Here is a 16,049-nt window from a genome sequence, read left to right on the forward strand (position 1 = left end):
TACATAGATCCATGTGTGTGCCTGTGAAGCTCAGAAGAACTTCATCTGTCCAATGCTTTCCTTTTGGTCTCTGTTGTATTACTTTGAGACAGTAAACCAGAAAGTGGCCATCTGGGCTGCATTGACTTGGCCAAGCAGGGAGTTGCCTGATGTGCCTGCTTCTTCACCACAATGCTGGGGTTACAAGACTTAAAACCATGCCCTGATTTTTTTTTTTTTAACCAGGGAGCAGGGGTGTGGGATTTGAACTTAAATCTTCATAATTGCAGAATAAGTGTTCATATCCATTGAGCAATATGCCAAGACTACAACTTCTAACTTTTATCTCCAGTGAATGGAATGCTCTTACTATTTGTTTGTTTGTTTGTTTTTGGTTGTCAGGGTAGACAGAAGCTCTTCCCTTTGGGTCCATAGTGGTTTTTCTTTTTTTTTTTTTTTCTTCTTCAAGAGCCTTAGCCAGCTTTATTTCCCAGTTATTGTCCCTAATGGTCTCTGAGCAAAGGGAACTATCTTGCCTTTCTAAAGTGCTTGTAGCTCTTAAGGGACCAAAAACATGTCATAGGCTACCTGTTTTCTGGAAGAAAAAGAAATGTCTCTGTTGGAGTGTCTCAAACATAGGTGGGCTTACTCACCCAAGTAAGTAACAGCCTTTCCAGGAAATTGATTATAATCACCAGGTGTGTATGTAGCTCCTAAAGTCCAACACAGAGACATGTGACTAAAGTGATCACGTGCTTCGAAGCTTTTTTAAGAAGTTCAAATAGATGACACAGGACTGTAATAAAGCCTGTAAGAAGACATCAGACATTTAGAATCCCCTGCCTTCTTGCTCCTCCATTTTTATGGTATCAGTTTTAGGATATGATGTCAAGATGGGTGTTGTCCATAGGAAGTAACTCTACATTTTTGGTGTTACAAGGGTTTAGGGCTGAAAAAAATAAAACATACTAGACCCATTTATAGCCCTTCAACATGAACTAGGTCATAAAGGCAGCACTGTAAAAGAAAGATTGGGAAGGTGAACATTTTTAGAGGAGTGCATTGCTACACTATGCAACAAAGTGATCCTTTTTGCTAGGAAAAGGAACTATAGATGTTGGATGCAAAATCAGATCTATTGGGTCACGTCAGCTTTACCTAGCTGATAGCTCACTCTAGGAAAGCACAGAACAGCAAGGTTGCTCCTGAAATTGACTGTGGGATAGCACTTTTTAAAAAGTTATTATGTTTTAAGGCAGATGCTACTTAGTAAGTCATTCGGTCTCATTCCCAATCTTACCACTAAGGAAAAAACAAAAAAGAAGTCAGTTATCTCAACACACTATCCATTCTCTGATGTGTCATTAAACTAACTCTTGATTTGTTGCTGCTGCTGTTTTATCTCCAGTCTAGAAAACTGGTGGATTCAAAGTGACCTGCTATTATTACATGAGTTTGGACTGAAGGCGTTTCACAGGGTAAAAGTAACATCTTTACAAATTCCACTTTTCTTAGTCATTCTGAATGTTTTTATTATTTTTTTCTTTTTCTGAATGTTTTTAATATCTTAAACAGTTTTGGTTGTTTAAGTTCATTTTGTTGCAATGGATGGATTCCATTCTGCTTGATTGTTGGTCTGCAGTCTTTTAAATTGGCTACTGTGGGACTTATTCCCTTTAATTTTTAGAAACAATTTTCTGACTTATGCAATAGTTTTTCCCCACCCCCAATTTAGAAAATAACATTTTGGTTATAAAGCAGGGAATGTCTGCTATGTGAACATAGTTGTTTCCTGGTCCTCAATATCTCTATATGATATTGAGTAGAAAACTGACTTAAAAGTGTCAGGGTTTTGACAATTGGAAAAAGACAATCAAAATGCCTGCTGGAGCTTTATCCATTAATCATACATTGGATGCACAGATGTGAGTCGATAGTGTGAAAGGTAGGACTGTAGACAGATAAAATAGAGAAACGAAGGTATATGATAAAATAAATTAGGTTTTTCACAACATTTAGATTTAGCTCTGAAGGCTTTTAGTCCTTAAGAACATGACACGAGAGAATTCACCACTGAAAATGTACAAGTTACTTAAACATGACTCACAGAAGCAATAAGTTACAAAATGGATTGTAGAATCCGACTCTTGATTTTCTTTCCCCATATTTTGTACCTGTGACTATTCTTTGCCTTTATTATTTAAGAGACGTTCACCTCTTCCATGCATAGAAATGTGCTTAAAAATGATGATGGTTTTCACATGGTGCTGTTGAGTACCCTTTTCTGCTACACATTTCCTCTAATATGAATTTATTAATGACTGAGGGCAGCAGTTAATATTGTTTTCACTCAGAGATAATACAAGCATTTGCAGAGATTTGCATAGTTTTCAGATGTCTGATGTTAGCATATGTGTGCAACTTCAAAATAAAAATTACCTGTATTTTTCCTGAAGAAAGAGAAGAAAAAAGCCTTCTGGATCATTGCAAATTGGCCCCTATTGAGTTAATTATCTTTAGCTTGTCTAGCAGTTTAGTCCTCCCATGCTGTATAAAGGTGTCTGAAAAGACAACATAAAGAAGGCTAGTTATTCATTTTAGTTTTGTTTTCTCTTCCATTGATTGGTTGAGAAATATGCTTTTGGGGTCTTTTGAAGTTTCCCTAGAGAATGCTTATGTAAATTTAAAAAAATCAGTATTACTTGTAAAAAAACAAAAAACTAAAACTTTGAGTTAACAGGACAAAAGAGAGTAGTGTCTAATCCCTCAAGTAGGAAATTGCTTTTCTTCATGATCCATTGCTTTCATACTGATCTTGCCTGCTATTGCTGCAGAAGAACCTACCTTCCCTTGTCTCTGTGTTTCCTTTTTCCTGCAAAGTGTGGCGGTGAAGAATAGTTGAATACGTAAATTTAAATTATAATAGTTAAATGCATGACTGACAGGATCTTCCGGTCTCGTGGAAAACTGCAATTATAAAGAAGCAAGAGAGAATTTTCAAGGAAAACTGAAATGAGACATTAAGACCTTGGCAGAGTTGAGCCGTGAGAATGTGGCTTATTTGTAGCTCTTGCTTGTGCTATGTTAAATATTAGCTAGAAAGGGTCAGGCCGTGCTCCAAAACTGATGATTTTCTGAAAGAGACAGGTTTTTCTTTTTTCTTTTTCTTTGGTTTTTCGAGACAGGGTTTCTCTGTGGTTTTGGAGCCTGTCCTGGAACTAGCTCTTGTAGACCAGGCTGGCCTCAAACTCACAGAGATCCGTGTGCCTCTGCCTCCCAAGTGCTGGGATTAAAGGCGTGAGCCACGACTGCCCAGCAAAGCAGGTTTTTCTAGGTAATGTTTAGAATTTTGTCTTTGACAAATTTTAAATCAAAATATATCGTTACTATGAAAGGGTGTTGATCACACTTATTTGAATTGATCTTCCATTGGCCATCAAACTATTCAGTTCAACCTCCACTTAAGCTAATGTTTTCTCTGCCAGATAGTAACATTACTTTTAGCATAGAACACTGCAAACTGGATTAAAACACATTCTCAATTAGTTATCTCTAAATTTTATTAACAAGTACATTTTTTACACTGTACAGAATACTTTTATTTTTTCCATCCTTTAAAGATGAGTGCCACAAGCCGGTTCTGTGGCAGAAGGCTGTAAGTAATCATAGCACTGGGGAGGTGGAGGCAGAGAAAGGGTCAGGAGTTCGAGTTCCCTTTAACTGACATAGAGATCAAGGTCACCAGGTAATGATTTCTGAGATGTCTGAGAAACTCACAATACCACCCTACACCCAACAAAAGAGCAAATCCTGTTTTAACTCTTGAAGACAAACAGAAAAAGAAATTTATTTCATCTAGTCAGGATTTTAAAGAATTTGTATCTAGAAATGGGTATTGTAACTCTGTGATGAGATGTCTCGAATAATTGAGCTTAAACTATTTCATTGAACATTGTATGAGGTAATCATGAGACAGAATCCAGAGAATCATCAGGTAATGCTTTGTTTGTAATATGTACTTCTATTAGATATTGAAGACCACAACATATGTCTAATGAAAGGTTCATTAGAAAGACATTATCAAATTAATTCCACTCACTCTGTGGCTTATTGTATTTAGAAAACAATAAGGTAAGTTTGTTACTTTTGCAACATTATATTTTCTACTGTATCTCGGTGCAGCCGAGAAGAATTCCACAGAGGTCTCTGGAATCCACTAACACCTGTCAAGATAAACACGTGGTCCTCCAGGGGAATCACTGCAGCAGCAGAACAGAGCAAATGGGAGGGAAAGCAATTCTTTCACAAAAGGAAAGGGAAGACAGTTACAAAAAATAGATTAATGGTTTTTCAAAATGCTTCAGAGGTCATATATGTGTTACAAAAGAAACAAAGCATCCCCTATCTTTTAGGAATTAATATATTGGGACATGTTGAAATTGATATTCTAGGAGACCTGAACTGTGCAGTGACCACACTGTTTGAGCTGTGCCACTTCCCAGCTCCTGCAGCTTTTCTCTTATTGTCCCCCAGTAAATACATTTCATTTGAAGTTTGGTTTTCGATCACGGACTATTTGAATGGTTATGGTGATGATTATTTTAATATATAAATCATATAGCTAAAGATTCAGAAATTAGCCAGAAACCTTTCCTCACAATTCCACTTGCCAGCAGGCAGCTTAACCTGCATGTATTTTGTTTTTCATGACTTTAGAGAAAGAATGACATCCGCTATGACATGAGCAGGAAAAACATGACAATGAATTCCATTACTGCTTATAATCAACTAACTTGACACTCCAGTTAAAATTCAGTCTCAGTTTCTTGTAGATTCTAAGCAATCGAAGGTGTTAACTGAAGAGTTTCCAGGTGAAATGAGAAGGGTGTTTCCTTCTTCTATTTGTTTGGGTCCTTGGAAATCACTAAATATAGAGATAGAACTAACTCTGTAACTTCACATACCCACTCTGCAGAGCTGGAATTTAAGCATATCTTTATTTGTCCTGAGTATTTGAGGAGTTTTTTTTCTTTTCTTTCTTTAAAGTTATTTATTTATTCATTTATTTATTTTTCAAAGTTTTCTTTTTTATTGGTTTTATTGAGCTATACATTTTTCTCTGCTCCCCTCCATTCCTCTCCCCCACCTTCAACCTGCTCCCATGTTCCCCATGCTCCCAATTTACTCAGGAGATCTTGTATTTTTCTACTTCCCATGTAGATTAGATCCATGTCTTTCTTGCGGTCCTCATTATTGCCTAGGTTCTCTGGAATTGTGAATTGTAGGCTGGTTGTCTTTGTTTTATGTATAAAAGTCACTTATGAGTGAGTAGATATGATATTTGTCTTTCTGGGTCTGGGTTACATCACTCAGTATGATGTTTTCCAGATCTATTCATTTGCCTGAAAATTTTAAGACGTCATTATTTTTTTTGTTCTTGCTATGTAGTACTCCACTGTGTAAATGTACTATATTTTCCTTGTCCATTCTTTGATCAAGGGACATTTAGGTTGTTTCCAGGTTCTGGCTATGACAAACAATGCTGCTACGAACATGGTTGAGCAAATGTCCTTGTGGTATGATTGAGCATCCTTTGGGTATATACCCAGAAGTGGTATTGCCGGGTCTTGAGGAAGGTTGTTTCCTAATTTTCTGAGAAATCGCCATACTGATATCCAAAGGGACTATACCAATTCGCACTCCCAACAGCAATGCAGGAGTGTTTCCTTTATCCCACATCCTCTCCAGCATAAGTTGTCATCAGTGTTTTTGATCTTGGCCATTCTTACAGGTGTAAGATTAAATCCCAATGTTGTTTTGATTTGCATTTCTCTAATGGCTAAGGATGCTGAACATTTTCCTAAGTGTCTTTCAGACATTTTAAATTCCTCTACTGAGAGTTCTCTGTTTAGGTCTGTACTCCATTTTTTTTTAATTATTTGTTCTTTTGATGATCAATTTCTTGAGTTATTTGTATATTTTGGAGATCAGCCCTCTGTCTGATGGGGGTTGGTTTAAGGAGTTATTTTTAACATTCCAATAATCAAGAATGTAGATAACAGTAACATTTCCAAATTTTTCCAAAAAAGAAATATGTTTAAAAATTTTATTGAAGAAATGACTTGAATATTAGGAAGGAAAAAGGGAAAAGGGGTTGCTTATTCACCCTGAGGGAATAGGGTGGGTAATAGCAATATAAACAAACAATCAAATATCCCACTGTGTTTTAGAAAAGAGTTTCTAGAAGTGGAGCACAAAGTGTCTGTAAATGGAAGTTTCTCTCCTACTTGCCAATTCTGTAATAACCACTCTGAGGCTTAATATTAATTACAAACTGTTTGGCCTATTAGCTCAGGATTATTATTTACTAGTTCTTATCACTAAATCAACTCATTTCCATTATTCTATATTTTACCACAAGGCACATGGCTTGTTACCTCACATCTTGCTTCTCTACTGAGTGCTTGCATCTCTCTAATTCCATACTTTTTCTTCCTGTATCTCTGTTAGGATTTCCCACCTGGCTCTATTCTGCCTGGCTAGTGGCCCAATCAGCTTCTTTATTAATCAATGGTAATAAAACATATTCACAGCATACAAAGAGACATCCCACATAAGGTGTCTACAGGGGAAACAACAGGAGCTGAGCACTAAGACCAGAGAGGCTGCATGGATGCCAACACAGTGGCTTATATTCCATGCTATGAAGATTTAACTTTGCCTACAGGAAAGGGGATCTTTGTGGTGAATTGACCATGCCTGCTGAGCTAGAGTACTAACATTGAAATATCATTGTGACAAATTTGTAATCTAATATATACCTAATCTAATAACTACCAAATCAGATAGGGACTCGACTATAGCTCTCACATGAAGCTATTTAAGATTCAATCCAAATTTCATGATTGAATTCTTTTCATTGCATTCAAATAGTGCTGTATGTTTTAGAATATGGATTTGCAAAGATAGAGTAAGTTGACTGGTGATCTAAGTGCTTGGATGCTCGGGAAATTAAACACATGGTATGGACATGATTTCTGGTTTCTGATTTAAATGCCTGTGTTCACTAGAGAATCAGAAAATTGTGTGTCAATTTTCCATCACCCTACCTTGGCTTCTAACTGTCCTCTTTACACTGGATTCCATTCTGAACAAGCTCATGTTGCTTTCTCTGGACAGATGAATGAACACGATAGACTGTGCTCTGTAGTGGAGCAGACAGGTGCCAGCCTGTCAGTGTACAGCATTGGTTTTCCCTGTAGCTGACATAGGCCAGATAGGAAGCTTGATAGGCCAGTCCCTGTGAGAGATGTCCTACTTGCTTTTGTTGGAGTGGTTGACTAATTGAAATAGTAGCAGTTTTAAGTTTTATTTGAAAACAAGTATTATTTGATTGAATTTCTTACTATAATGGAAGAAAAATAACCCATGATAATCACTTACAATAACAGCATAGCTATATACATTTATGTGTCAAGCAATATCCTATTTCAAAGGTATCAAATTACTTAATCTGCACAGTGACCCTGAAATTATTTGCAATTTTTTCCGATGGGAAATTATGTTTAAATAAATAGCCTACCTCAAACCATATCGCTAGTAAGTTAGTAGGAGCAAATAGCACAGTAACCAAAGATGAACTCATGTGCAAAAAGCAGCAGGGAAATAGATGATTTTTGAATGAGAATAAAGAGAATATACATTTGTATGTTGTGAAATGAAGATAATGGCATATTGAAGTCTTCAAAAATGCTTTACAGGAGAGAAATGGGATCAACACCATCATATATGGTTACAGTACACCAACTTTTCTGTAGCTTTTGAGGCAGCTAAATGGAGGTGAGATCATTGCTAAGTAGCTTAATGAAAAGAGAACTCTGTGTATTCACTGATAAAGCCTATGTCAAGGGCAGAATTCAAACAGAGGAGCAGTCCGAAGTCTTGTTCTCCTATACCAGAAGCTCTAGCATCACCTAGGAACTTTTAGGTAATGTATAGTACCAGATCCTCCAAAGATTAAGGAGGCCAAAAACAAAGCAACCTGAGACGCGAGTCACACAAACTATCAGATATTATTGTGTTCTCCTTTCGCATTATAATTTGAACAAAGGATATTAGAGAAGTCAAGCTAATAAATTATTCGGAAAATAAATAAACTTGACAGAATAAAGAGAGTTTTAAGCATTGTTAAAAAACACATCACAGCTCCTTATATTTGTTTCCAGTATCTGACTAAAATGTGTAGATATGAATGAAGTTCTCAACCTGTCTTAAAACATGTTAAAGTAGTACTGTAGTCATTCTGCAGATAGGGAAACTGGGGTAGATGGCACTTAATGTCACATTAATGACAGAGATGAAATTCAAGCTCACACTCTGGCACTTTGGCTTTATGTTTCCCAACAAATGAACTCACTCACCTTGGGACAGTTTGTCAAGAATATGAGTTTTATGAAAAACTGGACAAACAGTAAATTCTGACAATAATTGGAAGGTGACTTGAATGGTTGGTATCCAAGCAAAGACCTGCAATATTTAAAGATAGTTATTATGGTGCATAGGCACTGACTTTTATTTAGGCCACCATAAATTACATTCTTACTAAATAGGACAAAGGAAACATACAGATCACAAATATTCCAGTCCTAAATATAAGTATCCTTGACTTCAATAAAGTCAACGGAACATCCAGATTTTGATTTAGTTTGAATCGATTGCGTGCCATGTTGGCTCATGTGGGATTCACACCACGCCCCCTGATTTATATTAGTGAGTAAGCTCTAAGTTATAGAGAGATGACCGTGCCTGTGACTGGATGGTGGCTGTTTAGGGGTGAAAATGAGCTTAATACACAACATAATACACAACATGACTATTTTGCTACACAATTTTACCATCCTACCTCCCCAGCCCCAAATTTAAAGGATTACAGGAGATCTCCAGAGATGCTTTTAAACTGTCACGTGTGTTTTTCTTTCTTTCTCTCAGTGTCCTTATTCCTCTATTCTTGGTCATCTCTCAGCATACCCTTCAGGACCTACTGCCATATAAAAAGGTACCAGGATCAGGAGTTTATGTTTCTAATTCTTAAGGACTATATTCTTCAGTGAGTGTCTCTCTCCTTTCCCCCTCAGTTCTAAGAAGTACAGATAGATAGAAATATGGGGTCTGCTTGTTTCTACAGTGATGTCAGTAGAAGCGCAAAGTGTAAGACTGACACTCCCTTCGTTTTAATTTTTAGAAGATTAGTGCTGCCTGTGGGTTTTAATATACTTCCCTTCTGCTACTTTTAATGTCTACTTTCCTATTTAAAAAGCTTAATACTGAATCATAAGGATTTCCAATTAAGCTTAAGAAAACCATGAAAAGGTAGAAATGTCTGCCTGGCAACCATTCTATTCTTTAAGACAGTGTGACTTTGGGAAATGAAACAATAATTTGAAATGGACAATCCTTTCCCACTTCTCTCTGAATTCTTCTTTCTACTCACTCTCTTCCTTCATGTCCTTTACCTCCCTCCTCATTCACAAAATGTCATATCATCCACTTCTTAACATTGTCGTCGACCTCAGGCTACTCATGCTACCCATGCTACTGTTCATTGTAAATCATCGCCCGAGTTGCTTGGGATGATTTAACACATATAGCTAGTTGGTTCCTTTGGGTATTATTTAGAAGCAACAGTTGTTAAGGGCAAGTGAGGGCTAACTATTCTAGAGATCACAAAATAGGCATAGTGAATGCGAGATTCAAACTAGTTTCTGGTATAGAAACAGGTATTAATAAATAGGCATAAAATTATGTAGCACTTTCTGGGAGCTGGAAGAGGTTCTAGCCCTTGGGTATTTTGTTTTTTTGTTTGTTGCTTTTTATTAGCAAACTCAAAGATAACTTACCAAAAATCTTTTCCTTCAAACTCATATAATAATGTTTTAGAGATAATGTTTACTCAACTTATCACCTCGCAGAATTTAATGGCTACCATATTAGAGATCAATATGAGTACCTCCTTCACAACATTTTGCAATGGTTAAGTGACTTAGTGCAATCAAATATCCGATCATGTCAACTACAGATAAGTTGTTGGTTCCTAGTAGTATTTTGACATCTTATATGTGATAAAGGATGAGATGCATTTAGGGTTCAGATTTTTTATTCAATATAAGTAGGATGTGTAAGAGACTGTGGATATGCCACTCACTCGCTGTATTAATAATAAAAACAAAGAAAACCAGTTCCTAACTCCCACTACACCAACTCTCAATATTTGAACTTTATATGTACTAATCTATTTTAAACAGATAGAATATGCAAACTCGTGAACAAAACTCCATCATGATCAGAAATGGTGATGGTCCAAGACTTCCAGCAACTATCTCTGGCATTAATAATAGGGCATAAGTTGTGGATGAAGAATCATCATATTGGTCTAACCCCAGCTTATGCAGAAGCTGAGGCAGGATGATAACTTGAGAACAGTGTGAGTGGTTACAGTGAGTCTGTATCTGAAAAGGAAAGAAGAGAATCCCAGAAAAAGTCACCGACTCTCGCAAAGTACAAAGTAACACTAACATACACTTAATATCACCCTACATGTGCTGGGAATAAAAAGATCTGATAGCCAAAGCCCCATGTTTTTTCCAACAAATTTTTGAGTCATCTAAAAACAGGTTTTCAGACATGGCTCAGCTTCCCTTACAGAGCATAAACTCAAATTGCTGGCCTAGTCATCTGAAGGGGCAAAGATAAAACAAAAAGAACAAGCTTTAGTTGCTCATCTAAAAGAGGCATGTGTTTGTCCATAAAAATTTTGCCCACCATCTGGATAAAATTACTACCATTTATAACAAACTCGGATGCAGCAGCAGCGCAGTGTCCACCCCAGTACATCCTAAGTATTGCAAAGGTGCCCTAGACATCTGCCTTAAAGACAATAGCTACAATTTTCTCTGTCAAGACAGCCATAAATACTCCTTCTTAAGCTCTTGAGACTCCTGTAAAACTAAGATTTCTAGCCTATCCTTTCCCTAACCCTGTCTTTATCTCCCAAGGCCTTTGGCAATATACGTCAGGAGAGAGATTTTTCTTCACTGACTGCTCTTCGGCAAACTCATTGGAATCCTCTGCGTTGATCCCCTTCTTCGTATGTGTTCTAACTTATATGAGTTACTCTCTAAAAACCTACCCCATCCTTTTCTAGAAATCAAGGGAGTAACAAAGGCAGTCAATCATGTTTATCCACACAGAAAGGTTCGTCAGCCCTCTTCACTCAAGTGTGTCACTCCAAATTAATACCTGACCCTTTGATAATTGTTAGTGCACATGCAGAGAATAGTGAAAAATTTCAGTCCCTAACAAGGGTTCAAAGCTCAAGGTAAACAAGTTGGGGCTCTGCCTCCCTGCTTCTGCACCAAAGGAATGTGTTCTGATGGCAATGTGCTTCGTGTCGAAATTCTTATACCTCTCATGGGTTTTTGTTTTGTTTTGATTGATTTGATTTATTTTTTGGAGACAATGCATCTGTGTAGCTCATACTATGCTCAAACAACATGATTCTCTTGCTTCTCAAGTGCTTTGCTTACACTTTATGCTTTTCTTGAGTGATTTTCATATTTGAAAACAGTTCCTAATCCTAACACTGAAATGCATACAGCCTCGAATGTCCTTGACAGATAAAAATGCATGTGTTAACAGACTCCAAAGCTACAGAGAAACCCTGTCTCGAAAAACCAAAAAAAAAAAAAAAAAAATGCATGTGTTACATAAGCTTCATTCAGGTCAAGAGTTCTTTGTTAGTTAGTGAAAAATGTATATTAAATAATATCTTTAAATAGAATATAAGGGTCTTTGTTAACTAGTAATTCAAAAGGATATCACTAGCATTCAGAAGAATCTAACCTGGTATTTCTCTCTAGAAAAAGTGACTCACCATTTGCTGCTTCAGTGTTCATGGTGTCCATATCCATGGTTATGATTATGGACTCTAACTATAGAAAATAATGAGAACTTGGTGTATTTGAGATTACCCTGTGTTTCACATATGCTGGGCACTAGAGGGAGTACAAAGGAAGACTTAGCTTCTGTCCCTTCCAAAGACCTAGTTGGAAAGGAAAGGACAAATTACACCATCTATGGGGTACTGGAGAAAATACACTCATTTCCTACGGATAGAAAAAGTGTGAGGTACTGGGTACATTAATCAGCCCACACTGCTTATACCTGCCTTGGAAAAGATGCATCCTGACTAACATGAACAGAAAATTTGATGCTTTTTAAAAAGCACTCTAACATTAAATGACACATTGTATCTTTTGCACCTCCTGGGATTGATTAGAAGAAAAGACTGTAAAGTAGCTATTTTATGAAGTCATGTACTCTGGTGAGAGGGCAAGAAATCAAGATGACATAACCCATGAACAGCGTTGCCAAGAAGCCACCACAGGTTTTTGGTTACCTAATTCAGTGTTCTCTTTCCATGAAGACACTGATATGTCAAATCCAGGATCTGGGCCTGTAATTAGCACTCCCCACGTGTGCATGCTCGTTCATGGGAGTGGTGGATGTGGATCTGCCACTCTCATGTGTGAAGGTCAGAGGACAGTGTTTGAGTGAGACAAGAGCGCTCTGTCACTGACATTCTTGCCTCTGAAACTTTCCCTTTCACCACCTCCCATCTCTATAGGGGCACAAGGGGACCACAGATGATTGAACTGTTTCACGTGTCTTATATGTGGATTCTGGTGATCCAAACTCTAGTCGTCAGGCTTTAGCAGCAAATGCTTCTTCTCACACATATATCTCCTCCACAGTCTTAAAAACATACTCTGGGGATGATTTTATTAATTCTCTTACTTTATAATAAATATAAAGACGATGCTTGCTTAAGAAAACACAAGTAAACAAAGAGGAAATCGCCCTGGGGGACAAGGGTAGAAGCAGCAGACAGTAGGAGATGCAGGGCTTGTGCTGTTGGTATTTGAGCCTGTATGGAAAGTTTAGAGACAATACATTTACATAGAGTGATAAACTATGGAAGAATTAGATTTTCAGTAAAATGAAATAAGCTTTGAGGGAAAAGGGGTGATGATGGATTGCCACTTGTTTGATTCAGAACCCCTGGCCATTGTTTATGTATTGACTCTCATGGTCTAGTCTTTATCTGTTTGCAAGAGCTAGCATACAATGTGCAAATTCAAATGGTCACATGGGTGAGCAACTGATTTGAAGCAAATCTTCTCAGAATAACGTTCCAAGGTTTATGAACTCAGAACAGTGCTTGTGAAGACAGAGCAGGGGGATCTGGAATTCAACCCTAGCTAAAAGTATATGATATCATGTCTCAATAGAGTAATAATTAATAATAATAATTTAATAAAACACAGGGAGTCATATTTGTTGCTACATATTATACATAAAGTGAAGAGCCTAAAGAGGATGTGTGTGTTCAGAGTTCCTTCCATTTGACTTTCAACAGAGTAACAGTAAGACTGTCAATTCAGGGGCACACTGTTGCCCTTATCATCTGTTGAAACACTTGGTGATATTTCAGCAATAATCCCTATTCTTAATTTGAAGGGGGTCCTCCCTGTCTCATGGACTGTCTCATAGTCTGAGAGGAAGATTTCTATCTTTTTTTTTTTTAATGGTTTTCATGTGGGGATACAAAGCTTTCAGGAAAGATGCCCAATTTCATATAAATGTCTTTTTTTTCCCCTCGAAGAATACTAGGTCTTGGGATTTTTGGCCCTAATGCGATTTTCCTTATGAAAAAGGGTGAGAACCCGCCATTAGAAGAGGAGAGATCACAGCTGGGCGGCTAGATATCTCAGCGTTATTGTTATTGTATATCCCAATTTATCGACTGAAAGACAGTTAACTCCCACTACTTCTGTGTCTCTTTTCTCTGCGTCTTCTCATACTCCGTGTTTCTCTTTTCCACCTCTTCCCCAGCTGCTCACCCTGTTGTCTTCCTGGACTTTCAGTCTCCCTGACTTCCACTGGCTCCTATAAGGCAGGCGCTATTGTAGTGTGAAGGAGGGTTCTTTGTTATAAATAATACATGCAGTAAGCAGATCATCGGAACTGACGCCGAGTGGATGGAATCAAACCTTTTTTAGCAGTTTGGATTTGAACACCTGGAAAAATAAGTTTGGTCCAATAAAAAGAGCCCGATTCCTTCTCTTTTAGGAGCGCTAAAGACACTGGTTACTTTTACGCAGAGGGGTAGGGGATGGTGCCTCTTGCCTGGGTGATTCAGACGGAGGGATCACCTGGTTGAGGGAGAGCGTTGCTTTTTAGGTGTTTCCCGCATCGCCGTCCACGTGGCCCTGTGATGTGTGGAGAATGCCAGGGAGAGGCAAAGCCGGCGATTTTTGCGGGAAGCTAGACCAGCCTCCCTTGTTACATAGGCTCGTCCTCTGCATTGCATCCGAGCCTCGGTGATTTGCTGTTTGGAGACTGCAGATTTGCATAGAGCCCCTAGCTTCAACAGCGTGTGTGTTTTTCAGTTCTTTTATTTATTTTTTTCTTTTTAATTTTTTTCTTTTTTGTTTTTTAAAAATATTGTTTTCTTCTTCTGCCCCTTCATTTGCTCCTGTTTTTCCTCTGCTCGCCTTCCCCAGTTCGATCCCCGCTGTCTTCACAAGGGTGCCCTCTTCCCTCTGAACCCTTCGCCCGGCGTAAGTGTCAGGAGGCGGCGGACTCGGAGATTGCCTCTGGAGCAGGCGATGCGCGCCGCTGCTCTGCGCGCTGCCCGGGGGAGGCTGGCCCGAGCCGGAGAGCGGGCCGGGGCTGAATGGAGAGAAGGGGTGCCTTGCGTCCATGGGGTCTGCTTCTCTCCTGAAAGGAGGCTGGACCGGCGAAGTGGCCTCCCCATTCCCCACGCACAATGCTAAATGGATTTACCTAGTGGATTCCCGGTGGATGGCTGTCATGTAGAAGTGAGGACCCTCCGGGAGGAGCTTTAAACAATTTCCCGGCTCCCCACCCACCGGCACACACTCTCACCCGAAACTCTTGGGGAGTATATCTGGAGAACCTGGAGCCTTGCAAACCTGGGAGCAGCCACCCTCTCTGCGCTTGCTATTCACCGGGGCTGCCTTTCCGGACAAGTCCCTCGCCAGCTGCATCCGCCTCGGCTATGTTTCGGATTGTTTTGGGTGCAGGGAACAGCAGACTCCAGGACCCCGAGAAGACTGTCCAAAGGAGGGAGAGGATGGGTGCCGTGGCGCGGTGAGGCAGCCGGCCCCGTAGCCCGCCGCGATCCGACGGATCCCCGGCTTCCTCTCCTCTTCTTGAGCCCCAAACTTTGCCTCCCGCGGAGGCTGCCCCTTGGCGGGCGCCCCGCCATGTACCAGAGGATGCTCCGGTGCGGAGTCGAGCTGGGATCGCCCGGGGGCGGCAGTGGCGGCGGCGCAGGGGGGCGCCTGGCCCTCCTCTGGATAGTCCCGCTCACCCTCAGCGGCCTCCTAGGAGTGGCCTGGGGGGCGTCCAGTTTGGGAGCGCACCACATCCACCATTTCCATGGCAGCAGCAAGCATCATTCAGTGCCTATTGCAATCTACAGGTCACCAGCATCCTTGCGAGGCGGACACGGTGGGTCTGCGATGCCAAGTTCTTGCGGGTTATCTCCTGGTGCCCCCCTCCCATTCAACCCAGCACTTGCTCGCTTCTCGGCCCTTAAGGCTCTAAGAAATCGGAGTAGGAGAAAAGGGAGGTGTATTTAGGTGTGCTTGTTGGGAGTCACTTATCTCTTTGAAGACAATAGAAGGGGATGGGTGAAGGAAGGCATCGCGGGTGTTTGTGGTGAGGGGTGGGAGGGGCGTGCCTTGTCGAGGTGCTGGGAGATGTGGGCATCTAATAAAGAACCAGCCTGGGCAGGGTGCCTGGCCCCTCTCGAAGGGGGCGTCACTCGCTAGAAGGTCACTCAGTGGCCAGATGGGGCGCCGCGCTCCACAGAGGGACCTAAGCGGAGAGAAGAGGGCTCTGCAGAACCTTTTGTCTGTGCGGTGCTGCCCCACCTCCAGCCCATCTTTCCCGACTGGGGAAGGGAGCTTTCAAATCTGTGCATC

General features: G+C 39.9%; 1 protein-coding gene across 35 annotated transcripts in view; it reads left to right on the top strand.

The window, feature by feature from the left end:
* Nrxn1 (neurexin 1) overlaps nucleotides 1-16,049 on the top strand; it is a 1,077,006-nt gene that overhangs the window by 637,231 nt on the left and 423,726 nt on the right. For 2 of the 35 annotated variants that reach the window (XM_057767373.1, XM_057767408.1), the window contains exon 1: nucleotides 14,221-15,573. The exons of 30 other annotated variants lie outside the window; for them this stretch is intronic. In XM_057767373.1, the coding sequence (XP_057623356.1) occupies nucleotides 15,327-15,573 (247 nt within the window). In that variant the 5' untranslated portion in view covers nucleotides 14,221-15,326. Of the gene's footprint in view, nucleotides 1-14,217; nucleotides 15,574-16,049 lie in introns of those variants that run through there. 3 more of the 35 variants (XM_057767364.1, XM_057767381.1, XM_057767398.1) reach the window with 3 other exon arrangements.

The sequence above is a fragment of the Chionomys nivalis genome, chromosome 1 (genome assembly GCF_950005125.1).
Source record: "Chionomys nivalis chromosome 1, mChiNiv1.1, whole genome shotgun sequence".
NCBI lineage: Eukaryota > Metazoa > Chordata > Mammalia > Rodentia > Cricetidae > Chionomys > Chionomys nivalis.